At 51.7% G+C, this 14,135-nt stretch overlaps 1 protein-coding gene across 3 annotated transcripts in view; it reads right to left on the reverse strand.

Moving 5' to 3' along the window:
* Nucleotides 1-14,135, reverse strand: part of SFXN5 (sideroflexin 5) — a 117,913-nt gene that overhangs the window by 53,925 nt on the left and 49,853 nt on the right. For all 3 annotated transcript variants that reach the window (XM_075420233.1, XM_075420232.1, XM_075420234.1), the window contains 5 exons: nt 12,977-13,031; nt 11,022-11,047; nt 4,978-5,031; nt 2,300-2,356; nt 1,403-1,468 (listed from right to left, as the gene is read on the reverse strand). In XM_075420233.1, coding sequence (XP_075276348.1) covers nt 1,403-1,468; nt 2,300-2,356; nt 4,978-5,031; nt 11,022-11,047; nt 12,977-13,031 — 258 coding nt within the window. The remainder of the gene's footprint in view (nt 1-1,402; nt 1,469-2,299; nt 2,357-4,977; nt 5,032-11,021; nt 11,048-12,976; nt 13,032-14,135) is intronic.

Consider the following 14,135-nt stretch of genomic DNA (forward strand, 5'->3'; position numbering starts at 1 on the left):
TGGAATATCTCCAGAGAAGGAGACTCCACAGCCTCCCTGGGCAGCCTGGGCCAGGGCTCCGTCACCCTCAGAGGGAAGAAGTTCTTCCTCATCTTCAGCTGGAGCTTCCTCTGCTTCAGTTTGTGCCCATTGCCCCTTGTCCTGTCGCTGGGCACCACTGCAAAGAGTCTGGCCCCATCCTCCTGACACCCATGAGCCAAGCTATTCTGTGGTAACACGCACATTGGCAGCGTCCCCAGTGGCTCGTCTGCAGGGGACATGACAGGGACATCGGTGCCCAGCGACTTCATCCCATTTTTCATCCCATTTTCACACACCCTACGTGCCACAGCGCGCTCCACTCTGAAGCAGACCTCCTTCCAACACCAGCAAGGAGCAAGCATCCATGCAGGCTGCTGCCCTTCCCTGCTCCCCCGACAACATTGACAGACCTAAGGAAAGCTCCTGCCTCCCCGTAACGATATTCTGACCCTCAGAGCACCACAGCTACAAACCCACCGCTGTCACAGAGCTCGCGGTACTCTTCACACACGCCGAGGGCATCCCAGTGGAAGCCTAGTCCGGTGGGGCCATCGTAGCACTTACACAAGAAAGCAACATCACAGAATCACAGAATGGTCGGGGTTGGAAGGGACCTCTGGGGGTCACCCAGTCCAACCCCCTGCCCAAGCAGGGTCACCCAGAGCAGGCTGCACAGCACCGTGGCCAGGCGGGGCTGGAATATCTCCAGAGAAGGAGACTCCACAGCCTCCCTGGGCAGCCTGGGCCAGGGCTCCGGCACCCTCAGAGGGAAGAAGTTCTTCCTCATCTTCAGCTGGAGCTTCCTCGGCTTCAGTTTGTGCCCGTTGCCCCTTGTCCTGTCACTGGGCACCACTGGAAAGAGTCTGGCCCCGTCCTCCTGACCCCCACCCTACAGATATTTAGAGGCATTTCGAAGGTCCCCTCTCAGCCTTCTCTTCTCCAGGCTGAACAAGCCCAGCTCCCTCAGCCTCTCCTCGTAGGAGAGATGCTCCAGTCCCCTCCTCATCCTCGTAGCCCTCCGCTGGACTCTCTCCAGTAGTTCCTCATCTTTCTTGAACTGGGGAGCCCACCAGTTAACGCACGTGTGGATAACCTGAGTTCACCCAGCAGCAAAGCCACGGTGCAGAGCCCCAGGCAGCGCACGGTGCGGGACGTGCTGGAAGGTGTCAGCGGCAGAAGTCTCCTTCTGCTGAAAAGTTTGGGCACGCGTGGACAGAGACACCTCATGGTTAAAATATTTTCTGGTTATGTAGACTGAATTCTGTCAATTAAAACATAAACATGCTTGGCAATTCAAACAAACATCTCAAAAGCGCTGCAGAGCTACTGTAAGGGAGCAGTTACTTGGGAGGGAAATATATAGATATAAAGCGTTACCCACTGCTATTGAGACAGCACTTATGACAGCTCCCAAGTAGCCCTGGATGAACTTGGATGTCGGAGAAGGCTTTGGAAAGAAAAAGAAAACATATTTTCAATACACAAACTTCTGGTTATTAAAATGCAACCGAGCTTTGTTGTTTGTTTTGCATTGGGTTTATTTGTTTAAAACCAGAGACAGGTTTAATTTTGTCATATTGTTCTGTGACACACGGTCTGTCATCTAGCAGCGGCGAAAGCAAGGAAAATTGTAGCCTCACGAGCAAGGTTAAAGGGAACGGAAAATTAATTGGCATCAGAAAATTATAATAATAGCAGCTTAAAGGAAGTATGGGAACGAAATCCAGCAAATGGTACAAAATTAGCATTCTTACCCACTAGTGATGAACCCCAAACTCTCCACATTAAATATTTGTCTTTGAAACGTTATCTCAGTGAGCTGGATGGTTTCCAGCTCCGCTTCCCGTCTCGAGCTTCCCGCATCCCGACGCGGGATGAACGAAGGCTACAGCCACGGAAGAGAGCGGGAGCAGCCCCACCACTTCCCAGCACCGCTGCCGGGAGATGGCAGCGTGGTCGCAGAGCCAGACACCCAGGCACCATTTTGCTTTATGGTCAGTTATATATCAAATTAAACCATTTCATACCAGTTAGAATAGTGGTTCAGCTCAAAGGCATTGAGTGTTACTTCTGTGCCTTGAGTGATTTTGAGTTCCTCACGCCACTTACAGCTGAGGTTTAAAATGGAAGTCTACACAGGAGAACGGACAATCCATAAATTCAAAAAATAAATTCATCACAGTGCTGACTCCAGAGTTTCTATTAACAGCGAAGAGACAAGACTTCTGTTTCCGTGTCAAACCAGACCTAACGCGCCACGTATGTCGGGTCTCCTCACCTTCGTCGCGTTGCGGTTTGCATAGTTGACGCACGCGTTGTGGCTCTGATTCAACCACTGAAGAGGAAACGAGAAGAGAGAGACATAAACATAACTTCACAAAAATAATAACAATTAAAAAATCGATAGATGCGGGAGCGCCGCGGTAAAATTCACCTCCCTTCGGACCGCCTCGCAGCTTGCCACCTCTTTTCAAAGGCTCATGCCTAGCCTACGTCTGAGCTAATTCCCTTCGAAGTGAGGGACAGAGATCCCAAGGCACCCAGTGCCTGGCGGGCAGCAGCTCCACCTCCCCGTACGCTCGACGTGCAACTCTTCTCCCGGCCCAATCCACCTCCGCACGACACCTCAGTGCTATCGGTCTTTATTTTCGCCAGCCCCAAGCCCATACTGCTGTAAGACACCTCAGTAAGCCCAGCAGCTGCTCCGTCAGTCATTTATGAAGCTCCCTGGTTCCCAAGCAGGAGGTCACAGGAGGCTTCAGCTGAGGAACAGGAGATGAGCAGATGTAACATCTTAGGGATACGGATGCCACTAAACTGGTACTGCTGTCCACAACTTTTTGGAGCAGGATCTGTCCCCAGCGGAGCACGGTAGCAGCTGGGGATGAGTAGCACCATGCTCCTAAAGGGTTTTACCTGCAGGAGCTGCTGGCAATGTAAACAAAATGATGGTTTCTGTCCCCAAAACACCATGATTCCAGTTGAGATCGTGTCAAGACTGGACTCCTCTCCAGCTGTGGGCAGAACTGAGATGTGGGAGGGAACGAAGTGGGGGTGAGGAGAGACAGAGTGAAAGGAGGCACCAAAACACGGGCATCAGTCCTTGCCGAGTCCACCGGGCAAGAGCATGTTTTCCCTGCCGACCAGCTCTCCAGCCTGGAACTTGGACCTAGCAAACCTTCCTTTATTGTTTTATTTAAATAATAACTACAAAGTCATCTAGCTAATATGTGCTGGAAATCTGCCTCAGTTTTCCAGGTTTGGGAGGTTTTTTTGACCCTCACAGCTCACATCGACATTGGCAGGTCCACAGGACCAGGCTTGGGCTAACCTCAGACATGCACATTTTGGACAACAGCAACAACTGCTTCACTGTCCAAGCCCAACCCTGTAGGACCCAGTGTTTGCTACGGCAGTAATACACATCACCCTTAATTTCCCTGTTATTTACCCTGACAACTCTCATCTTCAGAGAGATGTAGGCATACTGCTCAGATATTGTCCTTAACCTCGCTGAAGCTGCCTCTAGGTTTAAGACCTCCCCACCACCCACTTCTTGACTCTTCCTAGGTGGCTGCCTGACACCCCCCTGGGCTTTTTGGGTGATGCCTCCTAATTGCTACTCCTCCCACTTGTGTTTTTCAGAAAGGGGTGACCAGTATGCCCATCAGTAAGAACGGTGGAGAGAAGAGTTTGAGAACCACTCATTAAGCGGTGGTGGCCCACGCTGGCTTTGGTTGCCAGACTTGCCTGCTACGACCTCCCTCTTGAGTAGGCTCATTTCAGATCCGCGTTTGAAATATTCTTTCTGGTTTTAAAAGGATTGTTCCATCCTTTTAAAGGCAGGAGTTTCTCCCAGCTACGTCACGATGGTGGGAACAGGAGCTCCTCACGTAAGCCATTTACAAGGCACCCAGTCCAAGCCAGCTACCCAGGCTGGCTTGCACCTCACGCGCCCAAGAGTAACTTCTCCAAAAGCCAACTCTTTCCATTGTAGATGTCTAAAAACAGGTAAGGCAAGTTGCCTTCAGAAATATGAAGGCGTCTAGATGACTCCAGCCACCATCCCACTCCCAGCAGGTAAAGCCACCCGGCCAAAACTCCTAGCTAAATAAACCAAGCCAGAACTTACTGACATGTACCAAAATATTCTCGGTTCTGCAGCCTTCCTAACGTACTAGGCAGATCCCGTTCTGCTTTGAAATTTCTTAACCGCATCATTCTCTATCATCACTTACACTGTAGAGAATAAAAAGACTAAAAATAAGTCTGAAAATAACTTGTTCTTTCATTTCAGTTAGTGCTGAAATTATACTTAAGTGGGGTGTTTACTACGGATATAACTAATTCGTGTGCACGCTCCCTCCCCTTGCTCTTCATTTCCAGAATTTTAATGGGAAATAACACCACCACCTCCTTACAAACCCAATTTTTTTTCCCAAAGACCCTGCAGTGCATGGAACGCAGAGGTTCTTGCCTTTGCAATGCACAGCTCTTCCCAAAATTCCTGGGCACAGGGCCTTCCGCTGCCCCCAGCCCTGCTCACACGTTGCACTTCCGATGGGAATTCACCAACGAAGATCCCAACTGCCTGACGGGGTGTCTTGAAAACAGCAGACGTGTGAGCTTAAGGGCCTACATTTTCACAGAAGTACGCATTGTGTGGTCATTTACACCTGTAGAAAATGGGTCCAAAAAGCTGCTTTTGAGATCCTGGGCTATTTTGCATCTCCCTTCTGATGGCATAAATTGCCGGGTGCTGGAAAGCGGACCCAAGAGTTTGCTTATAGCCCATTCCAGACCTACAAAACCTTTCCCTGATTATATCCACCCACATCATCTCCCCGTTAACTCAAGCCACGTGCATTGGTTTGCTCTCTAGACACAAGCCAACTGCTGCTTTCCTTTCCATCACATTCTCCACCCAGCCAGCGCACGGTGGCAGACGAGCGTTACCTGCCAAAACACAGTGGATGCCAGCGTCTGGTTGGGCAAGAGAAGACCAACAACCTGCAAGAGAAGAGATTTTTCTCATTAGCAAATGCATCGTTGGTTTGCTCTCGATGCTCTTCTAGGCGTGCAAACGGCAAGCTTATTTCTAATGACTTGAATAAATTATCTTCATTTATGGCTTTATGTCATTATAGTTATTGAACTTCCCTTCAGCTTTTTGTCTCTCAGTTTTCCAGTGGTCAAACCGGGTGACATCGCTGCCCGTGAAAGCTTTGCATCTTTAATTATTGCTTGCAACACCCTGAGAAGAGTCTGTCTGTAGATACTGTCCACAGAATAGTTCATTAAAATACAATCAACTCCTTAATCCAGGTGTTTCTGGAGGATAACACAAACATTGCACGAATGCCAGAGTTCAAAGTTGTCACTATTGGCAGTGAAGGGGGTTTTTCTCCTTTTCCTTTGGCACATTCGCTGCTTCAAGCACAAGAAAGAAATCCGACTTGAACATCTGAAGACAGGAGTGCCACCTGGAAGCACATGTGCTCCTGTTTGGGAGCCTGAATTTTGTTTGAAGAGAATTGTTGATGTGTCATACTCCGAGCTGCGAAAACTCCTGCTTGGTTACGAGCTCAGGCTGACGATCGCCGTCTCCCGGAGGCTTACGGCTGCGTCTCCCAGCACGTCTGGCCAGGTGCCGCCCGCTGCCACGTGAAAGCAAGGTGCCACAGGCTTTGCAAGGTCACCCATCGCAGCACCCGAGGCCGCACACGTGGATGTTGCCTATAGAGCCCCGAGAGCATCCTTGGGATGGCTCGATATACCTCACAGGCACGTCGTCTGCAATTCTCTGGAGGCCCCATCTCTCACACGCAATGCAGCGCTGCCAGACTCCCTCTGACCTTGTCTCAGGGCAGTCTTCCCTTGAAGAAGAAGTCAAAGAAGAGGAAAGGGATGCAAAACAATGGGATTCCCAACGACAAACCCAACAAACATAGCATCACAGAATCACAGAATGGTCAGGGCTGGCAGGGACCTCTGTGGGTCACCCAGCCCAACCCCCTGCCCAAGCAGGGTCACCCACAGCAGGCTGCACAGCACCGCGGCCAGGCGGGGCTGGAATATCTCCAGAGAAGGAGACTCCACAGCCGCCCTGGGCAGCCTGGGCCAGGGCTCCGTCACCCTCAGAGGGAAGAAGTTCTTCCTCATCTTCAGCTGGAGCTTCCTCTGCTTCAGTTTGTGCCCGTTGCCCCTTGTCCTGTCGCTGGGCACCACTGGAAAGAGTCTGGCCCCGTCCTCCTGACCCCCACCCTGCAGATACTTGTAAGCATTTATAAGGTCCCTGGACAGGAAGAGGAGTTCTTGGGCAAGAAACACTTAAGATGAGATATTTCCTAGGATCATTGTAATTTTCTCCCCTCCTGCACCTTAAATGTCTGATAGTTTCTGAAGAAGATGGGCTTCTTGTTGCAAGACCACGCTCGCATCTTTGTAAAGAGTATAAAGATCGAGCAACTCCTTTCAATTCCAAATACTTTGATTTTCAGGGCACTCGTGTGAACCGAAATGTCTTCAAGGCTTCTGGGCGAGAAGGCTGTGAGTCCATTCCCACGCTCAGACCGTCTTCTGCACCATTTGCTTTAAGTTAATCCCTACAGAAACTGAGAAGAAAGAAAACTTCCCTACTAGAGCACGGAGAGCCTGCCGCAAGGAGGGATAAGCTAAAGCCGTCTCCGCACATCTGCAGCAGCATCAGTTGAAGAGGAGGCAACTTCGACGCTTCAGGACAGAAGAGAGAAATGACAACAACAAACAAAAGGGTAATAGGGTTGGGAGGCCTGATTTCATTTACGTCTTCTCTCCTTTCTCCTCCTCCTCCTCCAGCTTTTCCTCCTACAGCCTTCCGTGAAGTTACAGCTCCTTCGTACGCTGGCCGAGCGCCAATCCGTGCGAGTTACACTAATTTACCGCTTCCATTCAATACGAGGATCTTGTCATTAATTACCCCGTTGCCGGTCTTAGCCAAAGGGATTCAACGGGCGACGAACCTCCTCGCCCCGGGACTGATTTTACACCCCTGAAGCCGGCGGGCTAATGAGGCTCCGGAGGAGGGGGAAGACTGCAGGCAGCTACTCACATTGTCAGCCGAAGCTGAGCGCCGAGAGAAATAAAAGAGGAAAATAAATAAATAAAAAAGAGCACCCAAAATCTGTATGACTGAAAGAGGCACGTTCAAATGCAAACTCTCCATATGTGCAAGAGTCTGTCAAGAAATGTACAGTTTCACTTTTAATTACTGTCAGGGGAAAAAATAACTAAGAAGGAAAACAAAATAAAAAAGGCTTCTAAACACTAGAAAAGTACCAGCTACAAAATTTAATTGCCTATCAGGTGCGAACGGCCCTTCACGGCCCCAAAGCCAGGGCTGAAGCTGCCGCTCCGACGCGTGTCGGCTCCGAGCAGCTCTCCCCTCGCAAGCCCCGAGTCCTGCCTTGGTGTCAGCGAGAGCCATCTGCGACCCTGGATGAACACCGGGGTCTTCTCCATGAGCTCTGAAACCTCAGCAAGACCCCCCCCATTTTTGAATGGCTGGGGAAAATCAGGTGGTTAAAGGTGTGGGGGGCAGCAGGGAACAGCAGCACTGCTTCTGCTCCATCTTCACCACCTGAGTCTTGGGATGAAATACCTTACAGAATGACAGAATCAAAGAGTGGTAGGGGTTGGAAGGGACCTCTGTGGGTCACCCAGCCCAACCCCCTGCCCAAGCAGGGTCACCCAGAGCAGGCTGCACAGCACCGCGGCCAGGCGGGGCTGGAATATCTCCAGAGACGGAGACTCCACAGCCTCCCTGGGCAGCCTGGGCCAGGGCTCCGGCACCCTCAGAGGGAAGAAGTTCTTCCTCGTCTTCAGCTGGAGCTTCCTCTGCTCCAGTTTGTGCCCGTTGCCCCTTGTCCTGTCGCTGGGCACCACTGGAAAGAGTCTGGCCCCGTCCTCCTGACACCCACCCTGCAGATATTTAGAGGCATTTCGAAGGTCCCCTCTCAGCCTTCTCTTCTCCAGGCTGGACAAGCCCAGCTCCCTCAGCCTCTCCTCGGAGGAGAGATGCTCCAGTCCCCTCCTCATCCTTGTAGCCCTGCGCTGGACTCTCTCCAGTAGCTCCTCATCTTTCTTGAGCTGGGGAGCCCAGCACTGGACACAGGACTCCAGATGGGGCCTCCCCAGGGCAGAGCAGAGGGGGAGGAGAACCTCCCTCGACCTGCTGGCCACACTCCTCCTCATGCATCCCAGAATCCCATTGGCCTTCTTGGCACCCAGGGCACGCTGCTGGCTCATGGTCACCCTGTCGTCCCCCAGCACACCCAGGTCCCTCTCCACAGAAAGACACTTAAGTGCAGGTAAATATTCCTCCTCGGAGCCTTTCATCCCTGGGATGAAACAGAAACCGAGGGTAGCAGTCTACAGCCCAGCAGCCACCCTGCACGTCTCACCCCTACAGAAAAGGGGGACAACACGAGCAGCTGGATTTATCCCTCCTGGGCTGAAATCTAGGCGGGCAAAGACAAACTCTCCCTACCCTTCCACATCTTCCATTCCATCCCCGCTCCGCCCCCACCTGATTCTGGGGTCAAACCACAAACCTGAGCATGGGAAGGACTGAGAGGATGGAGGCTAAAAGGAAAAGCAAACAATTGCAACTCATGGAAAGAATAAATTGCTGCAGGATTCATAGAATCATAGAATGGTTTGGGTTGGAAGGGACCTTCAAGCTCATCTGGTTCCAACCCCCCTGCCATGAGCAGGGACATCTTCCACCAGACCAGGGTGCTCAGAGCTCCATCCAACCTGGCCTTCAACACTGCCAGGGAGGGGGCAGCCACAGCTTCTCTGGGCAGCCTGGGCCAGGGTTTCACCACCCTCATGGGGAAGAATTTCTTCCTAATATCTCATCTAAATCTGCCCTATTTTAGTTTAGAGCCGTTCCCCCTTGTCCTATCACTGCACACCCTTGTGAAAAGCCCCTCTCCATCCTTCCTGTCGGCCCCTTCAGGCACTGGCAGCTGCTCTAAGGTCACCCCGGAGCCTTCTCTTCTCCAGGCTGAACAGCCCCAGCTCCCTCAGCCTGTCCTCGTAGCAGAGCTGCTCCAGCCCTCTGGTCAAGGGCGTAGCTGCTTCGGCCAGAAGAGAAACGACGATTTGCACCAAGACCCTGCTCTCTTTCACAAACCCCGCCGAATTATTGTATTGACATGGACACCCGAACAGGGGGACGATCGGCGGGGGTGCAGCGGCACGCCGGCTCGGCGTTCGGGCGAGGACGGCCACGCGCGCCCAGCCAGAGCCCAGCGCCGGCACGCCGAGCCGCTCTTGAGGAAATCCCATCCCCCTATGCGAAACGCAAGGCTCAAACTGTTTTTATGCTAGAGCAGGCTGCCAATTTTGTCACTAAATTTCACAGATCGATTGGCATAAATGTTACATTTTAATTTTAACATTTGAAACGTTTGGGTTTTTTTTTTTTTTTTTTTTTTTAAATGACAAGAGGTTCCAGTTTATCCTTTACAGCTAGTGAAATTGGGCTCATCTGACAGCTCTCGGCTCCTCTGACAGCTCTGGATTTGGGCCGATTTCATTGTCAATTTGATCGTTAACTCATTTTTTGTTTAACCTTTTCTTTTAAAATGCCCCACACAAAGTTCCCACCAAACCCTCATGCACGACGACGAGTCACAGCCACGACCGTCGCCGCTTTTAGGCGGCAGCAACCCCGCCGTTGCCCTTTGGGAAAGGATCGTTACCTTCAAGCAAGTTCTACGCCACGGTCCACTGGGTTTAGGAAGATTAAATTTAGCAGATTTTGCTCCTTTGACCACTTTAAGATGTGTGATCTAATAAGCCGAGCCGAGACCTGGCGGCTGGGAGGACCAGCTACCTTCCAGCACCAACCATGGGCAATCTGGGGCAAAACCGCGTGCCTCAGTTTCCCCGCTCCTAAAATGGGGTTAATTAATTATTCCTGAAGATGAGCTGAGGTTTCAGTGTTAGGAAGACAGGCAGAATCATCTCCCTCCTGGCTTTCACTCCCGAGAGCACCCAAACGCTCACGGATTTCACAAGAAGGAGCCCAAACCGAGAAAGCCCCTCGCAACAACCCCGCGGGAAGCACTCGCCGCTTTAATTCACCGAGACAAGAGCGCAAGGCACCGGCCTCGCCGTGCTGTAGCTCGTCGTGCCCGGGAAGCGACTTGTAAACCACGCCAGTGTAAAAAATTAATAAAAAAACCTGTCCAAAGCTGAAATCTGAGAGTTGCCGAAGTTGCGTTTTCACAGAATCACAGAATAGTAGGGGTTGGAAGGGACCTCTGTGGGTCATCTAGTCCAACCCTCCTGCCCAAGCAGGGTCACCTACAGTAGGCTGTAGAGGACCTTGTCCAGGCGGGTCTGGAATATCTCCAGAGAAGGAGAGTCCACAACCTCCCTGGGCAGCCTGGGCCAGGGCTCCGTCACCCTCAGAGGGAAGAAGTTCTTCCTCCTGTTCAGACGGAACTTCCTGTGCCTCAGTTTGTGCCCATTGCCCCTTGTCCTGTCACTGGGCACCACTGAAAAGAGCTTGGCCCCATCCTCCTGACCCCCACCCTGCAGATATTTGTAGGCATTTCGAAGGTCCCCTCGCAGCCTTCTCTTCTTCAGGCTGAACAAGCCCAGTTCCCTCAACCTCTCTTCATAGTGGAGATGCTCCAGTCCCCTCACCATCCTTGTAGCCCTAGTTTTGCAGGCGATGAGCTCATCCCGGTCTTCCCTTTCCAGAGGGGAAAGAGAACGGCGTTGCAGCGGGCTGGGCGAGCGGCGTTAAATGGATAAATCACCTCAAGCACAGTGTCCGTAGGGTGGGTTTTACACGAGGAAGCCCTCGCTAAGGCGCGATGGGAGAGGTGGGAATCCTGCACCAACTCTAAGGTGGAATTTGGAGAATTGTCTGCGAGTGCTAATAAATAAACGCATTTCTTGGTACTGGCGAAGAAAGCAGGGAGAGACGTTAAAATACTTACGATGGGCGTTCCAAAGGGAATGTAACCTGTTAAAAACAAAAAAAAAGAGATGTATGTATTTTAATACACAATTTTGGGACGAAAAAAAATCACATCTAAGACCTCTACCAGCGGCCACACCTGGCATGACCACACTCAGTCCCACCAGCTCCGTACCACCACGGGGACGTCTGCCGACCTACACCCGACGCACCAAGCATCAACTGGAGCAGCCTCCTGGTTTTTGCCCAGTCTCCTTCCCACCCTCTGTTTGCTTTTCTTGGGCTGTGGTCGAAGGGTTTCCCTGAAACTTGTAACATCAAGACGCTAAAGTTTACTCCAGTAAACCCAGCATGTGCTGGTACGTGGGATCAGCACTTCAGAGGGCATCGTGTTCTTGAGGTGGGCCAGGCAGTCAGCAAAAAATGAAATCAGCGGAAGCGAGGAGATGACAGCTCGGCCCGGGAGCTGCTCGGTCCGGACCAGGAGGAGCCGGGTGATGCTCGCCACGCTGACCTACCAGCTTGCTGCCATGGCAAGGGGGAGATCCTGCCCCCCTTCCCGGGCTCAGTCACGCAATCTGTTCCCTCCCTCGTGCCAGCTCTGTTGCTCATCAGACCCTCCCACCACCCACCCTCGCTAACCCGGGAGAAAACTCTCCGGCTTTCCGCGCCCCTTCCCCTCTCGTTGGGCCTGGTTCCACCAGGGTAGCGGCCGGAGACCCTCACGAAGCCATCTAACAAGCGGCAGAGCCCACGCCAGGTAAGGAGCAGGACCACGCCGCCATCGGGGGGACCTCCCTCTTTCTCCATCTGCTTTATTAGCCTCTCCACGAGTGATTTTGTACCAGGAGAGCTCATTTCTTTCTAGGTCAGTAGGAAAAGGAACAGGGATTAAGCACCCTGAAGAAAGTATATCGGTATCGTGGAGGAGAGAGGGACGATTTTAACCACAGGTGTAAGTTAAAGCTCTCTCTATTAGAGATAAGCCTTCACCCCAAATCTTACTGAGCACCACAAAAATCAAACGCTTCACATTTTTCCCCTGCTAAGTCTGCCAATTTTTGTGCTAATTATAATTCATCTCTACGACTTCCACTAGAAGGTCTCGGAGCATTTTACCAACACTACTGAATTAAGCCTCATGGATCCAATTTACAGTCGGAAAGGGCAAAGACCTGAAAGGAAGAAAAATGTAAAAAAAAAAAAAAACCCACAGAATAAGGCAGCAAAGGAGAGGGTCCTGGCTTTTCTCCCCTCCACCCTCAACATCATCCTTCTTCAAAGAAGTGGAGAACCAAACCCACCAACCCTGTTCTTTCTCCCCTGTGCCCAGTATTCAGGTGAAGCTGCTCCCCCAAAAAACATGCCCAAGGTCCTCTTTATTTAAAGAGGTCCTTTGGGAACGGACCAAGGCTGCACCTGGATCCTTACGAGATCTGCTACTCAGCCCACGTCAGAGGTAGCCACGGAGCTGTGCATGGCAGAGGGACACCCCAAGGCTGGAAGAAGCCGGGAACGATTTCATCGTCGAGCAGCCCGGTTCAGCCCCGGACAAAGCTGCTCCTTCCTGGGCTCCCAGTGCCACGGCTATTGGGTACCACCACACGTGGAGAAACAGGGCTCGTCCTATTCTCTCCTGGAGAGTAAAACCCTAAGCTGCTCGTTGGGCATCGAGCTTCGCTGCTTACTACGAAATTAAAATGCCCGTTATAGTGATGGATACCTCAAAAATGCCCAAAAAACCATTAGCTGGAGTCCACGTTAAAATATCTGAAGGAAAGGAAAATATTAAGCAATAGGCATTTGGGATCCTAATTCTCCCCGACGGCAAAAGGATTTAGGCATTTGAATTACTTTCTGATCTCGGTCTAAAAGTTGACGAGGTGCAATTCAAAAACAGGAGAAAAAAGGAAAATCACATTTTGTACAAATTCCCAGCAAAACTAACGACGGTCTGGTCGGGACGTACCGTACCTGACATTCGGAAAGGCATGAAGATGGTCTCATTTGTGTCGGGATGGATGATGGCCTGGAAAACAGTCAGTAAACAGCCACAGTGAAGGCACAGCAACAGTCGGCCAGGCGCAGCGAAGCCAGCGAGCGGCACCTTCAGCCCGAGGGCACCCGGGGACCTTGCGCGCCTCGGCACCCGCCTTGCCTCCGCGGCTCACCCCAAAGGCAGCTCTTGTTCAGCAGCCTCCACCAAACCTCCTCCTACCACTGCTTTCCCCTCTCCTTCAACAATTTTGCAGAATTTAATAATTTAGAAGTCAATAATTTAACCTGAAATACAGCAAGTGGCTCTTTCTTGGTACTGTGATGTCCCCAAAGGCCACCCGCCGTTGTCCCTTAACCCCGTGCAGATTTAGGAGGGGAAAAGGGAAGCCCATTTTCTGTCCCTGCCTGCTTCCAGCATCACCACCAAGGTGCAGCTTCGTGTCTTGGCCGAAACTCTGCCCTGTGCAAGCGAGGAAAAGCCACCGCCGTGGCAGAGGGATGGGGAGGGCAGGGCACAAACCACTTCACGCTGCCGGTGAAGCAGACGGGTGGCGGGACCCCCCTGTAAGGACTCGTGTGGCTGAGCCCCGGCGGGTGGATTCAGAGCGAGGACCATCTTCACCAGCCGCAGGTACGACTGCACGAGCCTGCACAGCCCTGAAACGCTACTTCAGGATCCTGGGCTGGGATAGAAACCTGCAGGTATGGTCCGCTCTGGTCGTCACCATAAGGGTCACCCAAATAAATTGCCCTCGCTCGCCATGGGCTTTGGATTGGCCAAAGAATTCGATCTTTACACGTATCTGCAGCTTCTCAGGCATCGCTGGTGGCAGTGGACAGACAAACCTCCACCGAAACCCTAAAAACAAAGCACATTTGGCCCATTTCTACCAAATTTTGCCATGAGCCCAGGAGGTTGCGCCCGTATTAAATGGCTGGGGATGACAAATCGATCCCCAAGCGATCGGGGACTGCAGAGAGGGAAGGTACGACACAGTTACGAGCCTTCCCAAAGAACTGTCAAACTATTTTCCAAAGACTGGAGACAAGCAAGCTCTCGACTAGACAGGAAGGAGAAAATGAAGACATCAAAATATATAAATACACCAAAAAAAAAAAAAAAAATCAGACTCCT

The sequence above is a fragment of the Opisthocomus hoazin genome, chromosome 5, assembly GCF_030867145.1.
Source record: "Opisthocomus hoazin isolate bOpiHoa1 chromosome 5, bOpiHoa1.hap1, whole genome shotgun sequence".
NCBI classification, from domain to species: Eukaryota; Metazoa; Chordata; class Aves; order Opisthocomiformes; family Opisthocomidae; genus Opisthocomus; species Opisthocomus hoazin.